This window comes from Mirounga angustirostris, unplaced genomic scaffold, assembly GCF_029215605.1.
Source record: "Mirounga angustirostris isolate CCGP_5_RB_7025 unplaced genomic scaffold, mMirAng1.0.hap1 SCAF_8, whole genome shotgun sequence".
Lineage (NCBI taxonomy): Eukaryota > Metazoa > Chordata > Mammalia > Carnivora > Phocidae > Mirounga > Mirounga angustirostris.
In genome coordinates, this window is record NW_026991716.1 from 19,532,696 (window position 1) to 19,559,624 (window position 26,929).

General features: G+C 41.0%; 1 protein-coding gene and 1 long non-coding RNA gene across 12 annotated transcripts in view; one reads left to right on the forward strand and one right to left on the reverse strand.

Moving 5' to 3' along the window:
- Positions 1 to 6,400: 6,400 nt before the first annotated feature.
- Positions 6,401 to 9,327, reverse strand: LOC123836893 (uncharacterized). The gene is made up of 3 exons (XR_006789109.3): positions 8,704 to 9,327; positions 8,268 to 8,361; positions 6,401 to 7,028 (listed from the first exon to the last, which is right to left on the reverse strand). It is a non-coding gene; the product is annotated as an uncharacterized LOC123836893 (long non-coding RNA).
- Positions 9,328 to 9,362: 35 nt separating this feature from the next.
- The window catches only part of BLOC1S5 (biogenesis of lysosomal organelles complex 1 subunit 5), a 126,421-nt gene continuing 108,854 nt past the window's right edge, over positions 9,363 to 26,929 (forward strand). For 10 of the 11 annotated variants that reach the window (XR_010413507.1, XR_010413508.1, XM_064597187.1 and 7 more), the window contains exons 1-2: positions 9,363 to 9,520; positions 16,287 to 16,369. Coding sequence is in view for 9 of the 11 variants with exons in the window: in XM_064597187.1 (XP_064453257.1) it covers positions 9,406 to 9,520; positions 16,287 to 16,369 (198 nt within the window). In the remaining 2 variants the exon portion in view is untranslated. Of the gene's footprint in view, positions 9,521 to 10,536; positions 10,708 to 16,286; positions 16,370 to 17,189; positions 17,384 to 26,929 lie in introns of all 11 variants that reach the window. The other variant, XM_064597189.1, reaches the window with a different exon arrangement.

The following is a 26,929-nucleotide window of genomic DNA, read 5'->3' on the forward strand; positions in this document are numbered from 1 at the left end:
TGCTTAACGACCGAGCCACCCAGGCGCCCCCTTAAACTAATTCTTAAGTCCCCTTCTGCTGCCCCTGAGGTGCCTGTGCAGCATGAGCCCATCTGAGATAACACAGGTGGGCAGAACATCTCGTGATTTTGGTAAAACACGCATTTGTCTTATGACTTACCAATTTAAAAATCTCTGATCCTCTCATCTTTCAAGCTGTTCAAAAAAAGGGACCGTTCTATTCATTGTTTTGTTTTGTTTTCTAAAAGAACAGTGAGACAACTCTTAAAAAAAAAGTGGGGCAATCTTTGTGCATGCTATTTCTTCTGAAAAGTGAATGCCCCTTTAAAACCATTTTCTTTCTGTGATTCTCAGAAGTCTGCATCACTGATCATTCAATAATCCCTCAAATATTTATTTAGAACCTACTATGTATCAGAAACTGCTTGTCCCTGAGGATGACAGTGACATTACTGCTCACATTTACAATCTAATGGTCTGTGACCAAATTTCTGAAACAACACGTAAAGTTTGGGAGGCTGCCGCCACTCAGCATTGCTTGAAAGTAAGTAGAAGCAATCAGATACCATTTACTGAATGCCTGCTCTGTTGCAGGCTCTGTACCAGGCACTACACATTCAAGTTATCTCACGTTAATTGAGGAGTTAGGATGAGGGCATAGACCAACCCACACGCTAACCAACACCTCAGTTAAACCATGGCTGGAGTGAGTGGGAATTGGACAATTTCAGAGGCAGAGGACATAATCTGTCACCATATTATACACAGGGGTTGATTTGACTGCCCTGAGTAGATACATGGCCCTGTCTCCTTATTCCACATGCAACTTTAAGAACAGATAAAAAATTTCAAATAGAGAAGGAACATTTCATCAGTCCAGAATCCATGAAATTTTCATTCATTGAAATGAACACTAGTTTTAAAACAAAAGAGAAATAACAGGGCTGGAGGCAATATCAAAAGGTCATTTGCCTTTAGACACAGTTCTATCCAAAGGATAAGATGTCATGAAGTATTTTATGAAGTTGTGTGGTTTTAAACCTCAAGTAGCTGCTGTTGCAATATGGTAGGAAAAGTAACATAGCTTCGAGAATGACATAATCACCTGTCTTTCTGGTTAAAACTCCACTCCCTCCCCATCCAGACTCAGCAATAAGATTATTGGACTGAGGTTTTTAACAGATATGTGGGCGTTCTCATTTTTACTTACTCCCTGTTAAACATAGGTCCTCCATTGGCTCCACCCAATTAAATCTGAAGCCATAGGTAAGCATAGTCAGTGATAAGCACATAAGGTCTCCTGCAAGGATGAAGGCAGGAAGGTTGGAGCAAAATGAATGGGAGGTTCACCTACTGCAGGGCATCACATGAGAGCCCTGCTGAAAGTCCTTCCAGAAAAACCTCAGGATGTGTTGATAAAAATTTAAGCAGATCTATTGTTGGGAAAGAACGGAACTCTATTATAATCAGGTACAGATACATCACACTGGAAGATCAAATACGCAACTATTTGACAAGAAGTCAAATTAGAATTATTGTGAAGTATAGCTTTTTCATTTATATATATTTTTTCATTTGACTTCATTCCTTTAAAAAAAAAAAAGTCAGATGTTACATGAACTTTAATATTAATCTAGCTTTGGCAGAGATGTGGTGGTTTAATGGATTAGAGCATTTAGCTTTTTACCCCAGAGAGCAATATTTCTTCTTTTTCTCCATAATTAGATAATCTGCTCCTACCCATTACCAGGGCACTAAATTGCAAATTCTCCATACACCTGAGCAGGCTGCTACATATATGGCCATCTTAATTTTAGTCTTGATTTATTGAAGCTGAATTACATTCCTAACTTCCTGGAGCTCTGGGTGAATTTTATTGCAAAAGCGATGGGGAGAAAGTTACCATCATATATCTCTCTTGCTGGGCAGAGCTTTTAAATACACAAGGGGCTCTATATCCCACTGCTCCATGTCTTGTATGCTGAATTTATAACACTTTGAAGCCCAGCTCTAGGGTTACATACAGGCATATCAGAGACGAGATGGGGAATTTGATTTTGCAATAATGATTACTTGTTGCTGGAGCCCACATTCCTGCAGGCTCTGCCTTTATTCCCAATACCGCTGGTGAATAAAACTAATTCCAACTGCTACCTAATCTAGCAAAACTCATCTTTCACTTACGAGAGAGGCCCAAAGAAGGTAGACAGGAAGTCAGGAGAATTTGAGATCTTGGCTATTTTTGCTATTCTGTCTCAAGGATTTCTGCTTCCATTATCGTGATTCCTTTAGGAACATTTTAATCTTTGTGGGGAGGATGAAAGCTCTGCATCTTTTCCAGCCTGGTGAGTTAATGTGATGGCTCATGCATGCTGTCTCTTCCACTTCAAAGAGCCTGGGTCCCTAGGGCTGGCCAATTGTATTATGGATCCTGCAGATTTGGCTTGCCATTCCTGCTGAGTGTCATCTGTCCTAACGGTCTAGCGGTGGATACTTCTTGTCCCCCCTAACATCATCTGCTTGAGAAATTTGTGCCTGGCAGGCCTGTCCGTCCAAGTTAAGCTTGAAATACAGTAGCCACACAACTAATTTGACAAGGCATAGCTCTGAACAACAAGGCCAGAGGCTTGCTTTGACCAAGACCACAAACTTCCAGTCATCGGATTACCAATTCCAAAGTTTCTTTGGTGCAGTCCATGAACCAGTCTGTTCACGTAATATAGTCCCTTACTGTCTCATTGTTCCTGACCTTCTGCAACACACACACCCTTATCTTAAAGTCACTTTAGAGATTTTTAACCCTCTGGCTGGCCTCATCAGCTCTGCAGTTTCTGACTGCTTTCAGCATTTAACTTGAGCCCTGTTCACTTGGATAAAAGAACTCTAGAGTTGACTATCATTGTCAGAAGTTTGGGGAATGCGTAACGGATATCACGCTAAAGTAGGGGTTCTCAGACTTTAGCGTGCGTGGTAAATCACCTAGCACCTCTCAAAACACACGTTGCTAGGCTCCAATCTGAGTTTATGTGATTTGAGAGGTCCAGTGTGGTGACCATACCACGAGGACCATTGTAGTACACCTGTCCAAAGCTGGGGTGACAGTCAGGCATAGAGTAGCTGTATCACTCAACAGCTGGTACTTCTGCGACATTTTCTGAAGGTCTGACCAGTGGGGGGATGGAGCTCTCTACGTTTTGACTAGTCAGCCCCATCACAGGAGCACAGATCCTCTTTGTGGTGGCCCTGCAGTTGGGTGCCTCATGTTCTCCCAAGTGGTGTAACTACAACAGAAGCATTTGCAGGGGTAAGAAGCAGGATTGAGGACAGGACTGTTGAGTGGTTGCCACCTGGAAGACAGCTGATCTCAGAGCACAACATGCTACTTCCACCAAAATCTCAAGTCTAGTGTGCCCGGCGCATTCCCGAAACTTCATGAGATGAATATGTAGTAATATTTACCATCTAACCCCCAAAGACCCTCTAGTCTTTTTCTCTCCTTTGCTTTCGTTAGTTTCTTCCATTTTTAATTTTTTTCATCTGCTTCAAAAATAGGTTAGACAAAAGGGGATAAACAGTAATGTCAACAGAAAATGTGCCAGAGGAAATCTCAGGAAGCAGATATGATAAAAAGCAAAATAAATTTAGGAAGTCCCTTCCCCCAGTTATGCTTATCCTTGATGAGCTTATACCAAGGAATGAATTTCAATTTTGTTCTCAGTATGTATATAATTAAGTGCTCATTTTATTTCTATTTTCTAATTTTCATAAGCTTCAATATGGTTGTAGCAGCTATTACCCTGAAGTCAGAACTTTATTCCTATTAAATTAATATTATTTCCATGATTTAGAAGTCTTAACTCTCAAAAAGCACAATAATTGGAAAAATCCCTTTACAATTCCATGGTTGAAAAATGTCTGATATTGAGTCTCTGGAAAATGATCTTGTAGGTATAATATGGTGAGAACAGCTATCCTTAAAACACAGAAGTAGTTAGTGTATGATTCCATGCATGTAATAACTTTTTTAAAACACCGAATTTTAGAAATGGAGGATATATTATAGGTTGCCACGGTTTGGGATGGGGACAGAGAGGAAAGTAGGTGTGATTACGAAAAGGCACCCGGGGGATCGTTATGGCCCTGAAACTGTTCAATATGTTGACTGTGATGATGGATACATGAACCTACAACCTAAAATTGTACAGAGCCAGGGACGTCAGAGTGGCTCAGTCCATTGAACATCTGACTCTTGGTTTCAGCTCAGGTCAGGGGGTCATGGTCTCAGGGTGGTGAGATTGAGTCCCACATGGGGCTCTGCGCTCAGCAGGGAGTCTGCTTGGGATTCTCTCCCTCTCCCTCTCCCCCACCCCGCCGTTAATATATAAATAAATATTTAAAGAATTGTGTAGAGCCAAACACACACACACACACACACAACCCATGAATACAAGTAAAATGGGAAAGGTGGGATAAGATCCATGGATTGTATTGATGTCAATATCCTGGTTGTGATATTAACAGTTGCAAAATGTTACCATTGGAGGAAAAGGAGGTGAAATGTAAAGGAAGCTATTATTTCTTGCAACTGTGTGAGAATCCGTAATTATCTCAAAGTTTAATTTAAGAACACAGAAAAACCTTGTGGATCCAGACAACAAGAGATGACACAAGACCTTTGGCAAGATGGCATAGAGTCCAAGGACATGCGCACAGAAGCCCTAATCCTCGCTGAAGTGCATCGTGCAACAGCACTGCTCATGTGACTCTTTTCTGACTTTTTGCTGCGGACCTAAGCATTCCAGACAACAGTATAACTCAGTGATATACAGAACAGAACAATCAAACAGCTAGAACATTTATCTGCAGACTCTAAGCAACAGAATTGCAGAAAAGTAATTGTATAGTGATTTAATACTGTTCCCTCCAGTAGACTGTACACTCATTGAGAGAAGGAAAAGGCTGAGCAGTCTTGCTCACCCCTGTATCTCAGCTCCTAGCACTGCACTTGGTACATAGAAAGTGCTCACTACACACTTGTTAAATGTGTTTGAATGAAAAAAATTTACAGCCCACATGTCCTTTTAGAGGTAGAATGGCTTCTCTCTTCCCTCCTTCCCAATCTCCCTCCCTCACTCTCTCCTCACCCACCATCTACAGGTAAACACACGCACAGGGACCAAGATAGTTTCTGCTACTTGCAAGTTGGACAGTCATTTAACCTCTCTATGCCTCAGCCTCCTCATCTGTAAAATGAGGATAATAATAACAATAATACCTACTTCAAAGGACTGACATGAGGGTTAAATGAATTAATATGTGTGAGCACTTACGACATTATCTGGCATATCATGGGTGCCGTGTAGGTGTTTGTTCAGTTGCAACACAATTCTGACACTGATTACAGGAATTAGCTTAGACCCCACCCACAGGTAACAGACACCATTCTCTACAAGACTGCCCTCACGTTAGACACCAGGCACAAGCTCCAGGTTCCTAAGACACCCGTGTTTCTGACCAGCTGTCTACAAATTTTGGAGGTTCCCACTCTACCTCCTCGGGTTCAGTAATTCATTAGAATGGTTCATAGAACTCAGGGAAGTACTGTACTTAGGATTATAGTTCTATTGTAAGGGATACAAATCAGGACCAGCCAAATAAGTACATGCATGGGGTGAGCTCTGGAAACACGAATCTTCTGTATCCTCAGTACGCCCCATCCTCTAGATACATCAGTGGGAGATTACCAACTGGGAAGCTCACTGGAGCTTCTGTGTCCAGGAGGTTTTATTGGGGTTTTACTACTTAGGCATGGATGCTTGAATTATTGGCCACGTGACTGAACTCAGTCCCCAATCCCCCTCCGCTCCCCAGAAGTCAGTGTTATTTCATGGCTCAAAGCCCCAACCCTCTAATCACACGTTGGTCTTCAAGCATGGCCAGCTCCCATCCTGAAACCATCCAAGGGCCCTTGGGAGTGACCTCGTTAGCATAAACTCAGGCCACCACGAATAACAAAGACATTGCTATCACTTGAGATATTCCAAAGATTTAGAGGTTATCTCCAAGGAACCAGGAACAAAGATCAGCCCAATTCTTTATTATACAACATAAATAAAGTTTACTGAATTGAATAGGCAGAAAGGGCAAGAAAAGCATTCCAGGAAGGGAGTGTCTAAAGAGAAGCAGCAGAAATATGCCCGGCACAGTCATGGCACAGTGGAAAGACCCCGCCTAGCTGACTGGGCTTTGCTACGTTGAATTGCACCAGCCTTGTAGTCTAAAGACCAGAGTTCTGACGAAGGTTCTGCTATTTGATAGCTATGAGCCATCTCATGGGAGAATAGGGATCATTGTAACCCATCGTAAATCCTACCTAGGAGAGATGGGCATAACTGAAACACACACCATTTAGTGAACTTATTTATTTACTATTTCTCACCATGTATTATTTCCCCCCACAAAATTCATTATTTCTCACAATACTGTGGTTGGAGTGTTATGGAACCTGGATTGCATCACCCCAGGGAAGAACCAAGCAGCACTCAGAGATCTTGGAGGATAGGAGGTTTATTTAACGCCAGCAGGCTCAGAGGAGAGTGGTCTCCAAAGGTCTGAGCCGTGAGCACAAAGCGGGTAATTTATACACTTCTACTTCCGCATACTAGGCACTCTTGGCACGTGTGGGAAGCTGGGCAGGGAGAAGAACCCAGAAGAGGCCCGGGGCAAGGGCTGGGACTCCCTTGATGGGTCGGTCGGCCATCTTAGGACACAGATTTCCCTTATCAGGAGTAGGCAGTTTTCTGGCTTGTGTGGCGTTATTAGCTCCACTGCAGTTCATGAGATTGCGTTCAAAAAGGTTGATGGCTGGGATGAAAAGAGCCGAGAATGGCTCCCTCACACATCTGTGGCCTCATGCTGACTGCTTGCTGGCTCGTTCTCACCCATATAGCCTCTCTCTACATGTGATGTCTCATCTTCCAGTGCTTCTCCACACGATGACCTTCCTACAGCAGGACAGCCTGGACTTCCTGACAAGAGAGCAAAAGTAGAAACCACCAGGTGTCTCAAGGCCCAACACCAGCCCAACATTTTTCCCACCATGTTCTATCTATCCAAGCAAGTCACAAAGCTGCCAGTTTTGAGGGGAGGGGAGACCAACTCCACCTGAGCAGCATGTTGCATGTGTACACACGGAGGGAAGGAATCACTGCAGTCACCTTTGGATACTCTAGCATGTTCTCTGACCCTCAGTTTACTCATCAAAGTGGGTATTTTAATAGCTACCTCAACTAGATTCATGAGAAGATCAAGAGACATGTCATATGATATTTGATAGCATTTTATAAATTGTAAAGTGCTAAAAAAAAAAGTACAAGATATTTTAGTGGTGGGTGGGATAAATGTGGATTAGAAGAACGAGAACAGATTTTACAGGGCTTTAAAAGGAGAGGGAGGAGGTTATAGTAGTCATAATAACATTTATTGAGCATTTGCTATGCGCCAAGAATTGTACTAAGTGCTTTATGGGTATTATCTTCTTTAATCATCACAACCTTATAAATGGATATTTTATTGCCATTTTACAGCAAAGGAACTGAAGGCAAGAGGCAGAGCCAGAATTTCAACCCAGTTCTGTCTGGTTCTGAAGTCTTTACTACTGCACCAAAATTCTTCTATCACTTATAGTCAATTAACAGTTGGGTAAGGGGAGGTAGCTGCTACCCCACAACTACTAAAACAGAATTTTTGAATGTGGAACCCGGAATCTGCATACTTAACAGCCACATCAATGTGGAAGAAGCATTAACCTCACTGTGCCATAGGGAGCCTTTTCAGATTTTTCAGTATTTCAAAGACACTGAGAAGACAAGCTGAAAGGAAATTTAGGCTTGCAGGTGCAGAAGAAAACTTGAAAAAGAAAAGTATTTAGAAGTGGGGAGAATAATGAAGGGCTTTAAAAAATAATTACATTTTCTAGAGGTTGATGCTAAAGCTGAGGGAACGGAATTGAGACTAGAAAGCTTACAAACCAGACTCAACAACTTGCAATTAATCAAGAGTACATTTCATGCATTAATTCATCTATTTTATGCCTCTTTGCCTTTGGGCTTGTTATTTCCTTCGCTAGAAAACCCCAATTTCCATCTTCTTCTCACCCAACCTGACCAACATCTCTTCATTTCGGTTCTGAGGACAAATAGGTGCCTCCTCTGGGAAGTCTTTCCTGGCCACCTCCCACCCCCAGGTGTCCCACATGTGTACTGTACCTTCCTCAATGCTATCATTTATAGGCTTCATATTCTAAACGTTGTCTTATATTCCTTCTTCAGCACTAGACTGCAAGATCCTGGAGGGTAAGGGCTGTACAGAAAGAGAGGGACAAGGGGAGACTAGATGATTCTTTTTTTTTTTAAGATTTATTTATTTATTTGAGAGAGAGAGAATGAGAGACAGAGAGCATGAGAGGGAGGAGGGTCAGAGGGAGAAGCAGACTCCCCGCCAAGCAGGGAGCCCGATGCGGGACTCGATCCCGGGACTCCAAGATCATGACCTGAGCCGAAGGCAGTCGCCTAACCAACTGAGCCACCCAGGCGCCCCGAGACTAGATGATTCTTAGAAAGAACCACTGGATGAGCAGAGGAGGTGAAGAAGCCATTGCAAAGCTGCACATTGTCTGTACTTTGAACAAACATGAAGACTTACTGAGATTACAAGATGAACTTTATGGAGTTTAACAAACCGCAGCAATTAGATACATGCAGTTCCAAAGTTGACATTTCATGACCACAATTCAAAGCTGCCTAGCAAACCAGTCCCTTCCATAATTACATGTATTTTATCTTAGACCATATAACAACCGGTTGAAATTTTGTACATACAAATACCAAGAACAAATTTGTTTTTTCTTCACATGGGCACGAATGAGCCTAAGTGATTTGGGCAAGTTACTTTAACCCTATTTCATCATTTGTTAAAAAGAAATAGTAAAACCGTTTCCCTGAGTTGCTATGATGACTAAACGTGGCAATGCCCGTCAAAATGCTTTATAAAATATTGGTGGCAGGTAATAACAGAGATAATATACTTCTAATACTATTAATATTATTCTGCGACTGCATCTCCTCTCCCCCACCCTCTCTAAACCAGAATAAATTCCAGCGAATTTAAGGAGAAATAACAGAATTTCACAACAACGTTCCAATTCCGGCCGCTATCTGCCCTAATCCAGCATGGCGGCATCTGCTTCTTGATGTCCCCATCTCTGGCTACACTAACGCAACTGCCCGCTGGGTAGACTCGGCTTTTCCTACGCCCTTTGATGACGCCCCAAACCCGCGCCCGGAAGGCGGGCAGCGCAGGTCTGCGCAGGCGCAACGCGGAGGCGGGTGGGCGGAGTAGGTCGCGATGAGTGGCGGAGGGACGGAGACTGCTGTGGGTTGTGAGGCCACCCCGGGCGGCGGCGACAAGAAGAAGGATTCGCTGGGGACCGCGGGCTCGCCAGCGCATCTCATTATCAAGGGTACGGAGTGGTAGGGCTATCGCTGTGGTGGAGCTCGGCGCTACTCCACCTCCCAAGCGGCGCCCTCTGACCCAGGGCCGCTCCCCAGGGCGCCCCCCAGCTCCCGGGCGGCCTTGCATTCGTGGGAGGTTGGGGGAGTAGTGGCCAGAGCCCGCCTGCTTTCCTACGCCAGATGCCTCCCAGTAACAACCAACCAACCCAGTCCCTCTTACTTTTTCAAAAAAGCCGCGGATGTGCGTCTTGGGCCCCGCCCCTTCTACCCTTTCCCTAGCGGGGGACCTTTGAGCGCGGAGCTGCCTTGGACGCTGCTTCACGACGGTCCTGTAACGCTTAGGGAGGCATGGAGCTTGGGTGTCGGGAAGGGCCTGCACCCCCCGGCAGGTCGCTTAAGAGTTGGGTGACTTTGGGTGGTCTGCTTTACCTACTCTGCTCCTGGGTCATGCAAGGAATAAATGAGATAACATATATGAAAGCATCTTAAAACATTAAAGCGCCGTACACGTGTAGAGATGTCCATTTGTCTTGTCTGCTTTGCGCTTTGAGGAGGTTACATCCTGGATTCTCACAGAACCCGAATACTTGATTCCCAAAGCTCACAACAACCCTATTTTCCTGTAGCAGGATCTTTGCCAGTTAGATACGGAATTTCTCATCCTCATCCTTTTTTTTTTTTTAATTTTTTATCCTTATCCTTTCTTAATCCAATGCTGATCCTGTCTGTCCCAACATCTTGCAGCGTTGAAGCCCTCGTAGGATGCCAGAGTCCTTTCACTACCAAGAGAATGACGTCTTTTGGTTGCTGCCTATTTCACTTTAACCTTACCTGTCAGGACTGTAGACAGCTTCAACACAGCTGGCTGTGGCTGTTTTTCTAGACTTCAGGTTGTCTCTTAAATCTGATTAGGAGTGTGGGAGTGGTGCGTGAGTGTTAGGGCTAGATTATAAATGTTTATATGTGCTATCTTAAGTGAACTGCTTCTTAAAAATGGTTTTTTTGTGTTTTTTTTTTTTTTAAGATTTATTTATTTGACAGAGAGACACAGCGAGAGAGGGAACACAAGCAGGAGGAGTGGGAGAGGGAGAAGCAGGCTTCCCGTGGAGCTGGGAGCCCGATGCGGGGCTCAATCCCAGGACCCTGGGATCATGACCTGAGCCGAAGGCAGGCGCTTAACGACTGAGCCACCCAGGTGCCCCTTAAAAATGTTTTTAATTGCAGTGAAATACATGTAACATAAAATTTATCTTCACCATTTCTAAGTGTACAGTTCAGTGGCATTAGTACCTCCACATTGTTGTGCAGCCATCACCACCATCCATCTTCAGAACTTTTCATCCTCCCAAACTGAAACCCGTTGTACCAATGAAACACTAACTCCCCATCTCCCCCTCCCTCTAGTCCCCGGCAACCACCGTTCTACTTTCTGTATCTGTATGTGACTACTCTAGGTAATTCATACACATGAAATCATAAAGTATTTGCCTGGCTTATTTCACTGTGTATAATGTCCCCAAGGTTTATCCAGGTTGTAGCATGTGTCAGAATTTCCTTCCTTTTAAAAGCTAAATAAGGGCGCCTGGGTGGCTCAGATGGTTAAGCGTCTACCTTCGGCTCAGGTCATGATCCTGGAGTCCTGGGATCGAGTCCCACATCGGGCTCCCGGCTCAGCAGGGAGCCTGCTTCTCCCTCTGACCCTCTCCCCTCTCATGCTGTTTCTCTCTCGCTCGCTCTCTAAAAAATAAATAAAATCTTTAAAATAAAAAATAAAAAATAAAAAAATAAAAGCTAAATAATATTCCACTGTATGTATAGACCACATTTTATGTATCCATTCATCTCTGGATGGACCCTTGGGTTGCTTCCACCTTTTGGTTATTGTGAATAATGCTGCTGTGACCATAGGTATGCAAATATCTGTTTGAGTCCTTGCTTTCAGTTCTTTTGAGTGTATGTGTACCCAGAACTGGAGTCGCTGGATCAAATGATAATTCTATTTTTAATTTTTTTGGGTAGTCACGATATAGCCTTCTGTAGTGGCTGCACTATTTTTACAGTCTCACTCGCAGTGCACAAGGGCTCCAATTCTACACATCCTCACCAACACTTGTTATTTTGTGTCTTTGGCAGTGGCCCTCCTAATGGGTATGAAGTCCTTCTTGTAGTTTTAATTTGCATTTTCCTAATGATCAGTGATGTTGAGCATCTTTTTATGTGCTTATTGACCATTTGTATATCTTCTTTGGAAAAATGTCTATTCAAGTCCTTTGCCCATTTTTCAATCAGGTTGTTTTTTGTTATTGAGTTGTAGTTCTCTATATAGTTTGGATATTAACCCCCTTGCTCATGGATGATTTGCATGTATTTTCTTCCATTCCATGGGTTGCCTTTTCACTCTGTTGATTGTATCCCTTGATGCATAGGGTTTTTTTGTTTTTTTTTTTTAATTTTCATATATTATTTTTTTTAAAGGTAATTCAAGGAAAGTTTTTCAAGTTAATTGAAAATTGAGGTTTTAATTAAAAATATGTCCAGAATTTCCGTGGCTTTTCTTACGGAACCATTCACTCTTTTCATTCTGAAAATCTATTTTTAGTTCATTCTTATTTAAAGACCATCGTTGTGAACAGATCATTGTTGAATTTTATTGCCAGAGTCTAGTGAAAGGGAAACATAAATAAATGATTTCAGTACTTGTGCCCTGGGTCTTTAAGGGTTTCTGGCCCATGGTTTGGGTGTTAGGAGGTAAGGACTGGGAAACAGGGAGGGTTTCCTGGACACTGTAGTGTCTGATCTGAGTCTTGAAGAGTCAAGTGTGAGCAGCTAAGAAAAGAGGGCAAGGCTATTTTGGACTTAGTTTGGAACAGCATGAGCAAAGGTGTGGAAGCATGGCATGTTTGGGAAGCTGCATGTATTGCTACAGTGTGACTCTGAGAGAGGTGGAGTTTGGTAGAAATCAGACCATAGAAGACTTCTCGCCTTTTTAGGGAATTGGACTTTTTCTTGAATGGCAGGAAACTATCCAGCAGTAAGTATAAGAATCATGTGGTTAGATTTACATTTTAAATAAAGCACTCAGGCAGATAACTGTGGATCCTCATCTTGTGCATTGGGTGTTAGTGAATTTGTCTAATTGCTAAAATGAATTTGTAACTCCAAAATCAGTACTGATGGTGTTTTCATAGTCATTCCCACATGCACAGAATAGAGAAAAATTTGAGTCTCCCTACATGCACATTTGTAGAGACTGAACAAGGCAATGCTCTGCTTTTTGTTTTAGCTCTTATACTGTAAGTGTCCTTTTTGCTTTTTATTTAGTGCCATATTTTTCACATTTTTGTGCTTTTTGATGGTGATTTTGCTTTTTAAAAGGATCCCCAAGGTGTAGTGCTGAGTTCTCCCTCAGCACAAGAAAGCTGTGGTGCACCTTACAGAGAAAATACTGTATTAGAGAAGTTTCTTTCAGGTATGAGTTAGAGTGCTTTTGGTGCGAGGTAAATGTTAAATGTCAACAATCCAGAAAAAGGAAGGGAATTCACCAATTTGTGTGTTAGGCCAGTCTGGAAAGTGCCAAAGTAACATTTATAGTGTGTGATGAAGTGATGGGAAAGCAGCTAAATTTGTGGATTCCTGAGATGATTGAGAGAGCGTAGTGGACAGCATTGTTGTGAAGCTGAAAGCCAAAGGAATTCATGGTCGGTTGGATAAGGTCAGGAAAATGTTAAACCCTTCTGGTCTAGGGCTGGCCACACTTTCATGGTTGGGACAGTGTGAAAAATGTTTGACTTGCAGGTGAAGTAGGTTATGCAGGTAAAAATAACTGGTAAGTGTTAATACAAGAGAAATTGTTACGCTGGAAGAGCAGATTTTGGAATGCCAAGAGTGGCATGTTTTACAAGGATGTTGGTAAACCTTTGTAATACAAATGGCATTTTGGTTTGACAGAAATGTGATCAGAGGCCTGCAGGAAGCTAAGCCTATATTTCCTCTAGGAACAGTCGTTCAGTACTTGCTAGTTCAGTGTTCGAGGCAACTTTATAAACATTACTACTGCAAATGACAAGAACTCTGTAGAATGGGTTACAGAGAGGTGTGACTGTGTTCGAATAGCCCTAGTGAGACAAGGAGGGATGAAAACGAGGTAATGGATCTGAGAAGTAGTGAGGAAGAGTAACATCTGTTTGGTGATGCAAGGGACGTTATCAGAAAAATTGCAGTAAATTGTTCCATATGATATTACATTAAAGGCCTGGAAATTCAGGGCCAGAGGAGAAACTTCTTTTATTAGATAATGAGAGATCTCAATTGACCGTTTCTCCTTGTTCCATAGCCACAGAGCAGCATATTGATCTTCCATTAAAGTGCTCATCTCTATCTTTTGTGTGAAGGGATTTTTGTCCATCTCCCACATTAGAGTATGAATTTTTGGAGGACAAACGATTATATCAAACAATGAAAGAATGCTTTGCGTGTAATAAGGTTAGGGTGGAACTTATGTGAAAATCTGTAACTTATATTTGCACTATCAGATTTGGAGAATTTTAGTCCTTGAGACTCCTGCATTGTAATGTGCTTGCTTTGTTGTTATAATGTTATAACAAAACTAGTTAGTGGCTTAATTTCTGTGGTCATGTGTATTTTCTCCCTAGATCTTTACTCTCTTAAATTTTGGGGCCCAGTCAGGGTTTTAGAAGTGATCATTATCCACTTCTAAACAGAATTGAATTCTCTCTCCAAAGGTCAAATAAGTTCTCCTTATATCAGGCTCCCCAAATCAACAAGGCTTAATGGCTTCTCCATCACATAGAAAAATACATGTTAACTCATATGTCTTCTGTGGATGATATAAATAATTTGGTGTCTGAGATACTCCCTGGAAGAGAGATACAATTTTAGGACAACATAGTAAGTCGTATGATAGAAGTAATTGCCCCTGGTGCTTTGGGAGCATAAAGTGGGGGCTCTCCTTGAGACCTAGGAGGAAGCTGAATAGAATGAATGAAAATTTCGAGGAAGTGTGATGTCTGAGCAGTTTTGAAGGAAGAGCAGGGATTGGGGAGGGGTTCCAGAGCATGAACTATGGCAAGGACACGTGAGGAGCATGATGTTTTTGGAAAACTGCAAGTAGTTCAGAATTGCCAACATGGGGGGAAGGGTGGCTGGAGCCAGACATGGAGGACTGTGGGGCGGGGTGGGGGTGGGGGGGTGGCTACTAGGAGGCTTGAACTTCAGCCTGTTGGCTAGTTGTGCTTCAGAGACACTGGTGTTTACTGAAATGTGAACAGATACTCTTTGCCACATAGGTTCTCTTATCAAATAAGGTCCACACATTTCTGCATACTGTAGCCCTCACTTGGGCATTAATAGTTGATATAAGTAAACTATAGACTCCCAGCAGATCTGAGGTGAAGGAACCTGTCTAACTTGATTTTATCTAATTCCCAAACTTAGAATAGAACTTTTTTTTTTTTTTTTAATGAACTCCTATTATTTTCTTACAGAATTACAGAAGTGTTCTGGGTAATGAGTCATTGAAGAACTTAAGCAGAAGTAATACTTCTTTTTATATTTTTTTACTTAGCATACGTCCCAATATGTATCCTATTAAAACTCCTTAGAGAATGGAAATATTGCCCCATTGCGTGTCTGCAAAAATAAAAAAATTAGAGGAACAGGTTATGCTAGTAAATGAACATGAATGGTACATGTTCTTATTTGGAGATTTAATTTCCTCCAGGAGTTTTGAGGTTTACCTTTTAAGCTATATAGTTGTTACAAAGTAGTATGAATAGAATGACTTAACAAAAACAGTTTAAAATTCACCACTTTTCCCCTTAACTTTAACTTTTTCAGACTTACCAAAAAGTACAGAGACCTGTGGGGCGCCTGGGTGGTTCAGTCATTAAGCGTCTGCCTTCGGCTCAGGTCATGATCCCAGGGTCCTGGGATCGAGCGCCACATCGGGCCCCCTGCTCAGTGGGGAGCCTGCTTCTCCCTCTCCCACTCCCCCTGATTGTGTTCCCTTTCTCGCTGTGTCTCTCTGTCGAATAAATAAATAAAGTCTTAAAAAAAAAAAAAAGTACAGAGACCTGTAATGCACTCTCACCACCCATCTTAATAAATAAACATTCAAAGCCCACTGGGTACCTTGCTGTAATTGCATTGCTCTCCTTCCCCTTTAAAGGTAACCACTGTCTTGGTTTTGCTATTTATTGTTCTCATGCATTTCTTTCTAATTTTATTGCTTTTGGTATGTGTCCCAACAGGAAGTGTCTTTTGCATATTTTTTAAGTTTATATAAAATGACTTTATCCTTCTGAAACTTGCTTTTTTGTTGAGCGTAATTATATTTGTGGGATTTATCCATGTTAGTAAATGTAACCCTAGTGTATTCATTTTTACCTGCTGATTTATAGTATTCCATTGTCTAAGTATATTTAGATTGTTTCCTTTTCTTCTTCTTTTGACATTACACTCATGCTGTAGTAAACATTTATAAATGTCTTTCATTTGTGTAAGAGTTTTTCTGGGACACCTAGGGCATGAAATTGCTGGGTATACATGTCTTGAGCTTTATCAGATATTGCCAAATTGCTCTCAGAAGTACATACTGTTTTACTGGCAGTGGATGAGATTTCCTCTCGGTCCAGTCTAAACTAGATTTTAACCTACATCTATTCATGAGAATTGGGAAGAGTAAAACAAACTAGAGATACTAGAGATTGTACCACGCAGCGTGGATTAACTCTGAATTTCATTTTGTCTTTATAGACCTTGGAGAAATTCATTCAAGGCTTTTAGATCACAGACCAGTTATTCAAGGTGAAACCCGTTATTTTGTGAAAGAATTTGAAGTGAGTATTTAAAACTTATTTTGTAAAAATACTGCCCTAGTTGTTAGTATGTTAATATACAGAAGGGGACTTCTCTGGTTTTAAAATCTCTGATTTCCATTCATGAGTTCATAAAATAGGCAAAGTAAAACTCATTAAGAGGCATTACCATTCATGGAAGGAGCTTAAGACTAGGCAGCAGGAGACTTGGGCTCAAGTGCCGGTGCCTACTCTGGAGTACTTAATATCTGTTGATCTCAGTTTTCTTCATCAGTAAAATGAGTATAGTGAAAAAAAGATTTTAAAGACTGATGGGTGTAGGTCTTCCAGATCCATTTTCTATATTTTTTTCTCAGTCGGAGCATTAGCACCCACCCAGAGTACTCAGGTTAAAATAGGAGACTCGGGGCGCCTGGGTGGCTCAGTCGTTAAGCGCCTGCCTTCGGCTCAGGTCATGATCCCAGGGTCCTGGGATCGAACCCCACATCGGGCTCCCTGCTCCGCGGGAAGCCTGCTTCTCCCTCTCCCACTCCCCCTGCTTGTGTTCCCTCTCTCGCTGTGTCTCTCTCTCTGTCGAATAAATAAATAAAAATCTTAAAAAAAAAATAAATTAATTAAAAATAAAATAAAATAAAATAGGAGACTCATCCTTGACTGTTCTTACCCGGTTAATGCCCACTTTCAGTGACCATTTCTTTTGGATATTACTCATAAATCTCATCCCTTCTAATTTGTGTGCCTGCTTCATCACCCCAGTCAAGTCCAGTCTTTACCATGCTGCCAGAGTGCTCTGATGTTATTTTCCTTTTTAAAACCCTGAAATAATATTTGCTGCCTCCAGGATGAAATCCAAGCATCCTTCTGTAGGCCCCTACCTTGCTGGCTTTACCGTCTGCCACCCAGTATTTCGTGCCGTGCTGCATCCACACTGACGCAGCAGCCTGCCGTCCTGTGTCATATTCCTGGTGTCTTACACGTGTGTCATCGCTTCATCGTGCCTTAAACAGCAGCACCCGAGCTACTGTCAGATAGATGGTATGTGGTGTTGCACACAAAAATTTCATGGTTCTGTGTAAGTTGGGGTGCTGTTTTCAAATAAGACTCCAACCAAACAGGAAGTCTAAACCTGCCAAAAGGAAAGAACCTTTTCATAAATCCTTCTTAAAACTACAGAAAGCCTGTGGCACAGAGCCCTCAAGATGAGGGACAGAGCTGCAGCATCAGTTACCATTTCTGGATTCAACAGACTCTTACTTAAAATCTGCATAATACCTAATTGACAGCGTGGTTGTAAAGATTGAAGATAGGCATGTGCACACAATGCATGTGTCTGGATGTGTGTATCCTAGAATGTGATCTGGTATCTAGGAATAAGTAACTGTTAGCTCTGTTCGTCATCATTACTGTTTGGTGGGGTATGGATAGTCTGGGACACACAGAATATTATCCAGAGATGATTCCCTTATCATGCTATATGAAGATTATTACCAATTCCTTAGTTAGAATAAAGTCTGGGCGTGGCATGGCTGGATTCTATGCTTAAGAGTCTCTCAAGGCTAAAATCAAGGTGTTGGTCAGACATTGTTCTTATTTGAAGCTCAGAGTCCAGTTCTTTTCCAGTTCCCATTTCTTTTATTTGCTGTCAGCCAGGGGGCCCCTCTGAATTCCTAGAGGCCACTCACGTTCCTTGGCAGGTGGCCCCTTCCATCTTCAAAGCCAGAAATTGGGGGCACCTGGTTGGCTCAGTTGGTAGAGCATGCGACTCTTGATCTGGGCGTTTTGAGTTCTAGCCCCACGTTGGGTGTACAGATTAACTTAAACCAGAAAAACAAAAACAAAACCGTAAGTCAACCTCGCTCACGTGGAGTCCCTCCCTCTCATGCTTGCCAGGAAGAGCCTAGACTCTAAAGGACTCACCTGATTAAGCCAGGGCCACTGAAGATAATCTCCCTTTCTTAAAGTCAGCTGATTTGGGACCTTAATAAATCTGTAGACTATGTATACAGTAACATTTAGATTATGGTTTGATTGAATAACTGAGAGAAGGTGTGTGTACACTAGGGGTGGGGGTCTTAAGGGCCATCTTAGAATTTTGCCTACCATAAGCTCTTGTAACTACCTGATATTTTTCTTGTTTGTTTATTGCCTGTCTTCCTTCATTAGAATAGACATACCATAAAAGTCAGGACTCTTCATTGTATAAAAATGCCTTCTTCTCCATTGTATTAAAAATGCCTAAACCAGGGGCGCCTGGGTGGCTTAGTCAGTTAAGTGTCTGACTCTTGATTTTGGCTCAGGTCATGATCTCAGGGTTGTGAGATTGAGCCCTGTGTTAGGCTCTGCACTCAGTGGGGAGTCTGCTTGGGATTCTCTGTCTCCCCCACTCTGCCTCTGTTTCCCCGCCCACACACACATACACACTCTCTCTCTAAAATAAATAAATAAATATATTTTAAAAATGCCTCAACCAATGTCTGATGCATTGTAGGTGCTTAATATGATTCAAAAGAACAAGCAGCAGAGCCTTGACTAAAACTTGAATTTTCTGATGTCTACTGATGTCATAAGTCATCTTTTTCATAAGTGTGAAAAGTTACACATTGCTAAATAGTGGCTGAGATATCCCTAGAATATGTGTCATTGTACTTACATCAGTGTTCTTTAAATAATGTCAATGGTTTCTATGAAAGGGCCATCTATACAAATGAAGCTGAGTGTTGAGTGGCAAATGAAAGAAGCGTTACATTTATGCGGTTGAATATCTTATGTTCAAGAGCTCACTTCCTGTAGAAGCCAGTACCTCTTTTAACTGGGATAGAAGATAGTTGCCGAGAGAAGATGGGCTTGTGTCTGAGAGGAGAGGAATTACTTGCACTCCACATCGTGAAGCCTTCCAAGGTCTTTTTGGAAAGGAGGCGATGTTGAGTGGAAAAAGAACATGGGCCTTGGAGCTTGACATCTCTGGGTTCAAATCCTGCCCCCCCCTTATCAGCTATGATTACCTGCTTTATTAAGGCTTAAGGTGCCTACTTAATGGGAGCAATAATGTATACTGTACAGTTTTTGTGAGGATTAAATGGTATGTTATTTTAAAAAATCCCTGACATGCAGGTGTTAGATGAATGTTAACTGTTACTATTAAGAGAAAGATGGTAGCAAGTGCAGTGTGATAAAAATGTTTTAATTCAGAATTTGCAATAATGTGAATGAGATTGGGTTCCATTTTAGGGAAAATAGAGATTTGCTAAGCAAATGACATGAGCATTATATTAGAAAAATGTTTACTAGAGAATAAAATGATCACACCAGGTGTGATAGAAACAAGCTTATTTTGTAAGTGTCTCGAGCACTTATTTTGTGTGAGACATAATGTCAGGAACCAGTGCTGTCCTGGTGAAGAAGATAGGCACAGACCCACCCATGAAGCATTCTCATATTGTCCTTAAAGACTGGCCTCTGAAGGACTCAAAAATATCTTGTCAGCTAAGTTTAAGTGGTTATCTTCAACTAAGTGTAACATAACTCCTTTATATTTTAAATGTTTTGTTTTTTTTTTTAATTTATTTGAGAGAGAGTGCGCAAGTGAGCAGGGAGTGGGGGGAGCCGGAGAGGGAGGGGGACTAGCAGACTGCGCTAAGCGCAGTGCCCTCTGCGGGGGCCTGATGGGGGCGCTGATCTCAGGACCCTGAGATCATGACCTGAGCTGAAACAAAGAGTGGGATGCACAACTGTCTGAGCCACCCAGGCGCCCCCACTCCTTTTCTTGCCACATACCTGATCCAGGCTTTTTACATGATAACCTCCCTAGTTGGTCTTCCTGAGGGTTTAGAGTAACGTGGAAACCTTCCTGTGTATCAGGTTCGTCTACCTTTTCTGTGTACCGTGTGCTGACATTTTGCCTCAAATTAAAAGAAAAAAGCTGAAAGCATTTTAGAGGCTTTTGATTTGAATATATATCTGCATTATTTACAGCTCTTTTGTATCTTGGTCCAAACAATAACATCCTTTGATTCTCGTCCCCAGATGGCATGGTTGGGCAGAGAGGAATGGTGAAGCAGAGTTCTTAAGACTTCCTAGAACTTTCATCGCTCTCGCATTTAAATGTAGTTCACCCTAAGAAAACCTGGCTGGTATTTCAAACTAAAGTTGTTTATAGTTTTTATGTTTCAAAAAGTTAATGCACAGGGGAACAATCATCTTTTTCTTTACAAAATTTTATTTCTAGAAGAGGGGAGTAAGTGCCACATGGTGGCAGCATTACTTAAATTATTGAAGTTCTATTATATTTAAGCTCTCTTTTTGTGTTTGTTAGTATTTCTGGACAGTTGACTGTCTTTCTCCTGACTTTATGCAGATCCTTTATATCGTTGATTCCAGTGCACAGAGATCTCAGTAGGGCCCTTTCAGGGAGCATCAGTTCAGTAGGGTCTGTGGGTGTGGCATTGTCTGCGGGACCATTATCTTTCTAACCACAGAGGAGATGTCATGGCCTCACCATGTAGAACAGTTAGTGAGCTTTTCTGGAGTGCTTTTGGGGTCTATGGTCCTATACAAGTTCCTTATTTCATTTTTTTCTTTTTTTTTAGTTGCATAAGTCTCTTTTTTGATGGAAAAACTTTTGTTATTGAATCATAGTTGAAACACAATGTTAACATTCATTTCAGGTGTACAACATAGTAATTCAGCAAATCTATATGTTATGCTGTGCTCCCCACAGGTGTAGCTACCGTCTGTCACCATACAATGCTATTACAATACCATTAATTATATTCCCTGGGCTGTACCTTTTATCCCCATGACCTGTTTATTCATTTCATTAACTGAAAGCTTGTGTCTCCTACTCCCCTTCACCCACTTTGCCCATCCCACCACCTCTTCCCCTCTGGTTGCTTATTTCATTTTTAGCAAATTTTATTCTTTGAATGCTTTATTGAACAGTTACTGATTACCTAGGTATATCAGTAAGGAATGTGTTTAGTTACTAGTAACAGATACCTGAAAAATAGTGACTTTTTAACAAGTATTTATTTTTCTCTCAATACCCAGAGCCTAGGGCTGGAGTTTGCTTTTTCTTCTAACTTTGCCTTCTACCTCCCTGGAGTGTTGCTCCTATTCTTATGCTTTCAAGCCACTTGGCTTTGGAAGTTCTACCAATGACATCTGCATTTCATGTAACAAAAAAGGAGGCAGATGGGAAATAGCAAGTAGTCTCTGTAGAGGCACATTTGCCGCTCCAGATAATATTTGGGGATTGATGGGAAGAAAGGAGAATGAATCCAGAACTAATGTCAAGGAGATATATAAAAATAAATAACAGTCTACCTCCAGGAAGTTAACAGTCTAGGGGAAAAACGACATAGAAACAGTGAATTTTAATGATGGAATTATGATAAAATAAGCACAAAGCACTTGAGATCTCAAGAGGAAACAACTCCAGAAGCAACTCCCCACAGAGCTGGGAGGAAAATTTTCATAGAGGGGGTGGTGTTTGAGCTAAGAAAGAAAAATGGATGTTGGCCAGTAGGAAAAACAAAAATGGAGACAATGATTAAAAGTAGAGGCCAAAAAAAAAAAAAAAGGATTCAAATAAGTACAGTAATTACAGAGTCAGAAGGGATTGTGTCCATGAGTTTGAATGTGGGTTGAATTGATGAAGAGAAAATTCCTTAAAAGGCAGGACAAACTAGAATTTCGCTTGACATCCTAATCTCTCATTTTTGGTTAGATTATTAGATTATTAGAGCCCGATCTCATCTGATCTCGGAAGCTAAGCAGGGTCGGGCCTGGTTAGTACTTGGTTGGGAGATTATTAGGTTAACTGTCAGATTATTAAATATCAGGATAAAGTCTGTCCCATATAGCATGCGACAGACACACACACACACACACACACACACACACACACTACGGTTTTATTTAAATCTTGTGGGACTGACCAGTTTAGTGATTGAAAGAAAATTTTAAATTATGGTATTGGTCTCTCATTTCCTTTCTAATAGTATCAAATTATATCTTAAATATAAATATTTAGTGACTGTACTAATATTATTAATAACTGGTAGCATTTTTGTTTGTTTAGAGGGAGTGAGTGAGTGCAAGTTGGGTGGGGGGGAGGGGCAAGGAGAGAGGGGGAGAGGGAATCTCACGCAGGCTCTACGCTTTGTGCAGAGCCCGACAAGGAGCTTAGTCTCAAGACCCTGAGCCGAAATCAAGAGTTGAACGCTTAACCAACTTTAGCCACCCAGGTGTCCCCATTGGTAGCATTTTTAAGCAGATAGTGGCAGGTACTGTTTTAAGTACATTACCCGAGCGACATGTTATTAATTTTAACTTAAAAATTAACTGTATATGTAATTTTATGGGGTGTTACACATCAGAAACTAAGCTTCATTAGTGCTAAGCTTTGTTCTGAGAATTTATGCCCCAGAATGTATATATATACACAATTAAATGGAGGGGTGCCTGGGTGGCTCAGTCAGTTAAGCAGCTAACTCTTAGTTTCAGCTGAGGTCATGATCTCAGGGTCCTGGAGTTGAGCCCCGCATCGGGCTTCCCACTCAGCGGGGAGTCTCCTTCTCTCCTCCTCCCTCTCCCTCTACTCCTCCTGCGTGCTGTCTCCCTCTCAAATAAATAAATCTTTAAAAAAAATAAATGGATGTTAATTTATAATCTTCCTTTTGTAGTAAGTGTCAACAGTACACTGTGGTCAAAAATATCAGCATAAATGTGAATTGTGCAAGACTGTTGAATCACAGATCTGTACCTCTGAAACAAATAATGCAATATATGTTAAGAAAAAAAAAAAGGAAGAAGATAGCAGGAGGGGAAGAATGAAGGGGGGGAAATCGGAGGGGGAGATGAACCATGAGAGATGATGGACTCTGAAAACTAAGGGTTCTAGAGGGGAGGGGGGTGGGAGGATGGGTTAACCTGGTGATGGGTATTAAAGAGGGCACGTTCTGCATGGAGCACTGGGTGTTATGCACAAACAATGAATCATGGAACACTACATCAAAAACTAATGATGTAATGTATGGTGATTAACATAACAATAAAAAATTAAAAAAAATATCAGCATAAAAACAAGCACATACCAGCGGGTTAAGTTTAAGGGCAGAGACTGTTTCTAACATCCTGTCTTATATAACACTATCATTGGGCCTATTTGTTGTTTAAATGAATGAGGCTACAAATTCTCTTTCTACAATATAAGACTACCAGTTTGCCTGCTAGAAGAAATAACCCTCTAAATAAGTGGTTCTTTTTTAATTTTTATTTTTATTGAAGTATAATTGACACATGTTACATTAGTTTCAGGTCTACACATTGTAATTCAACAAGTCTATATGTTGTACTATGCTCACCGCAAGCATAGCTACCATTTGTCACCATACAGTGCTTTAAATACCATTGACTATATTCCCTGTGCTGTGCCCTTTATTAAACCTTGAGACTTCTTCATTCCATAAGTGAAAGCCTGTACTTGGAACCCCTTCGCTCATTTTGCCCATCCCTCCTCACACTCGCCTCTGGCAACCATCTGTTTTCTGTATTTATGGGTTTATTTCTGCTTTTTGTTTGTTTTGGTTTTTTTAGATTCTACAAATAAGTGAAATCATATGGTATTTGTCCTTTTTTTGATTGATTGATTTGGTGGGGGGGAGGGGCAGAGGGAGAAGGAGAGTATCCTCAAGCAGTCTCCTCAGTGAGCATGGAGCTCCATGCCGGGCTCAGTCTCATGACCTTGAGATCATGACCTGAGCCGAAATCAAGAGTCAGATGCTAAACCAACTGAACCACCCAGGTGCCCCTGGCCTTTTCTGTCTGACTTATTTCATTTAGCATAGTACCTGCTAGGTTCATCCATGTTGTTGCAGATGCCAAGATCTCATCCCTTTTTTTATGGCTGAGTAATATTCCTGTGTGTGTGTGTGTATACACATTTCATATCTTCTGTATCTATTCATCTATTAATGGACATTTCTGTTGCTTCTATATCTTAACTATCGTAAATAATGCTGCAGTAAACATAAGGATGCCTGTATCTTTTCAAAAATAGTGTTTTCATTTTCTTGGGGTAAATGCCCAGTAGTGGAATTACTGAATATATGTTATTTCTATTTTTAATTTTTTGAGGAACCTCCATACTGTTTTCCACAGTGGTTGTACCAATTTGCATTTCCACCAACAGTGCACAAGGTTTCCTTTTTTCCACGTCCTTGCCAACACTTGGTACTTCTTCTTGATTCTAGCCATTCTGACAGATGTGATGTGATATCTCATTGTGGTTTTGATTTGCATTTCCCTGATGATGAGTGATGTTGAGCATCTTTTCATATGTCTCTTGGCCGTCTGTATGTCTTCTGAAAAAAAAAAAAAAAAAAAGAGGCTATTCAGGTCCTCTGCCCATGTTTTAATTGGATTATTTGGTTTTTGGTGTTGAATTTTATAAGTTCTTTATGTATTTTGGATATTAACCCCTTATCAGATACAGCATTTGCAAATATCTTCTCCCATTCAGTAGGCTGTCTTTTCGTTTTGTTGATAAGTTCCTTTGCTGTGCAGAAGCTTTTTACTTTGGTGTAGTCCCATAGCTTATTTTTGCTTTTGTTGCTTTTGCCTAAGGCCAGTATTAAAGAGATCACTGCCTGTGTTTTCTGCTAGGATTTTTATGGTTTCAGGTCTCACATTTAGGTCTTCAATCCATTTTGAGTTTATTTTTGTGTACAGTGTCAGAAAGTGGTCCAGTTTTATTCTTTTGCATGTGTCTGTCCAGTTTTCCCAGCACCATTTATTGAAGACTATCTTTTTGTCATTGCATATTCTTGCCTCTTTTGTCATAGCTTAATTGAGCATATAAGCATGGGTTTATTTCTGGGCTCTTTATTCTGTTCCATTGATCTATGTATGTATTTTTGTACCAGTACCCCATACTGTTTTGATTACTACAACTTCGTAGTATATCTTGAAACCTGGGATTATGATACCTCCAGCTTTGTTTTTCTTTCTCAAGACTGCTTTGGCTATTCGGGGTCTTTTGTGGTTCCATGCACATTTCATTATTATTTGTTCTATTTCTGAAATATGCTATTGGTGTTTTGATAGGGATTCTTAACTTTATATTTTATTTCAACTTTGATAGTGTTTCTTAACTTTAGTAGGTCATGGTCTCCTTGGAGAATTTTTTTCTCCCAGGAAGGTGTGTAGAAGACATATATATTCAATTTGAGTACAATTTCAGGGGCATTCTGGAATCCCAAAGCCCATCCATGGACCCTGGAGTAAGACCTATACTTTGAGTAGAACTGCAGAACTCCCCTTTCTGTTCTTCATTGTCTTTGTATTTGAATTGAGAGACCACTCCTTTGCATCTTGATAAAGAAAAAATGTACCATAAGGAATGCAATAATCTCTATAGTCTTGATTCATTCAGATTCCAGTGCCGTGGGGGGAAGGTGACAGCAGCTATGACATAGTTGGTTTGTTTTTTCACTTCAATCTGGCTACAGAGATAGAGCAACTAGAATAGCAAAACCAGGCAACATCTGTAATAAAACCAGGGAGCAACGTATCCCCCAAATACCAAATGACCAAATCACCAAAAAAGGCTTCTGTGGAATCAGAAACTGGAGGAAGACATGGAAGAATGGCTGAGGGTCTTGTGAAGCCTTGAATGCTAGAAAACCTCAAAATTACCATCAGGATTGCTTGAAGGGCCATTCTAAGGAGAAAGCAGAACCTTCGGAGGGGACTTCACAGGCTCTAATTTCTGAGTGAGTGATAGCAGACCACAGAAAAGTCTAATGGGCTGAAGCCACCTGTGAGTTTGAAACTCACAAACCAAAACACCCGTCTAGAATGGTGTTCTAGAGAAACTAAAGGAGATTGAATACTTTGTGAAACAGCAGGAAAAGGGAGTTCTAGACCTTTGAAGTTAGAAAGACTGTCCTGACCACCCCTCCCTTCTAGAAATAGAGGAAAACTAATTTCACTTAAAAGTAAGCAGGAGTCAAATCCCATAACAGTAATGTCCTTTAAGGCAATGAGTGTAGGTATGACCACAAAAAAAGGTAAAAACTGTAACCTAATACTTAAAATGAGCTTGGGAAGCATAAGAAAATTATTAGAAGTGAGGAAAAAAATGGTATAAATCAGAATCAGAAAAACTCAAAATTAATTGGCTAAAACAGAAATGGAAAAAACAAAAGCTAAGGTGAAAAATTCAGGAAAAAGTAATTTTAAAAATTATTTCAGGAATGAAAACTAAACTCGAAGGAACGTAAGAGTGAATAAACACAATGGATAGCCCTTATGTGAAATTTAAAAGACGGAGTGAAAGAGATAAAAAGAATTCAAGAGAAAGGAATAGTTATTGATAGTAAATACAGAAGATGCAGTCCAATATATGCCTGATAATCAGCCGCTAGAGAAGAAAGCCAAAGCAGTGTAATAGAACAAATGTGAAAACTAAAATTCAAGAAAACTTTCCTGAAAGAAGGTACTAGTGAAATTTTATGGAAGGGCACACTGCTGTCAGGGAAAATTAACCCAGAAGAGCCTACACTGAGAAATTTTTTAATC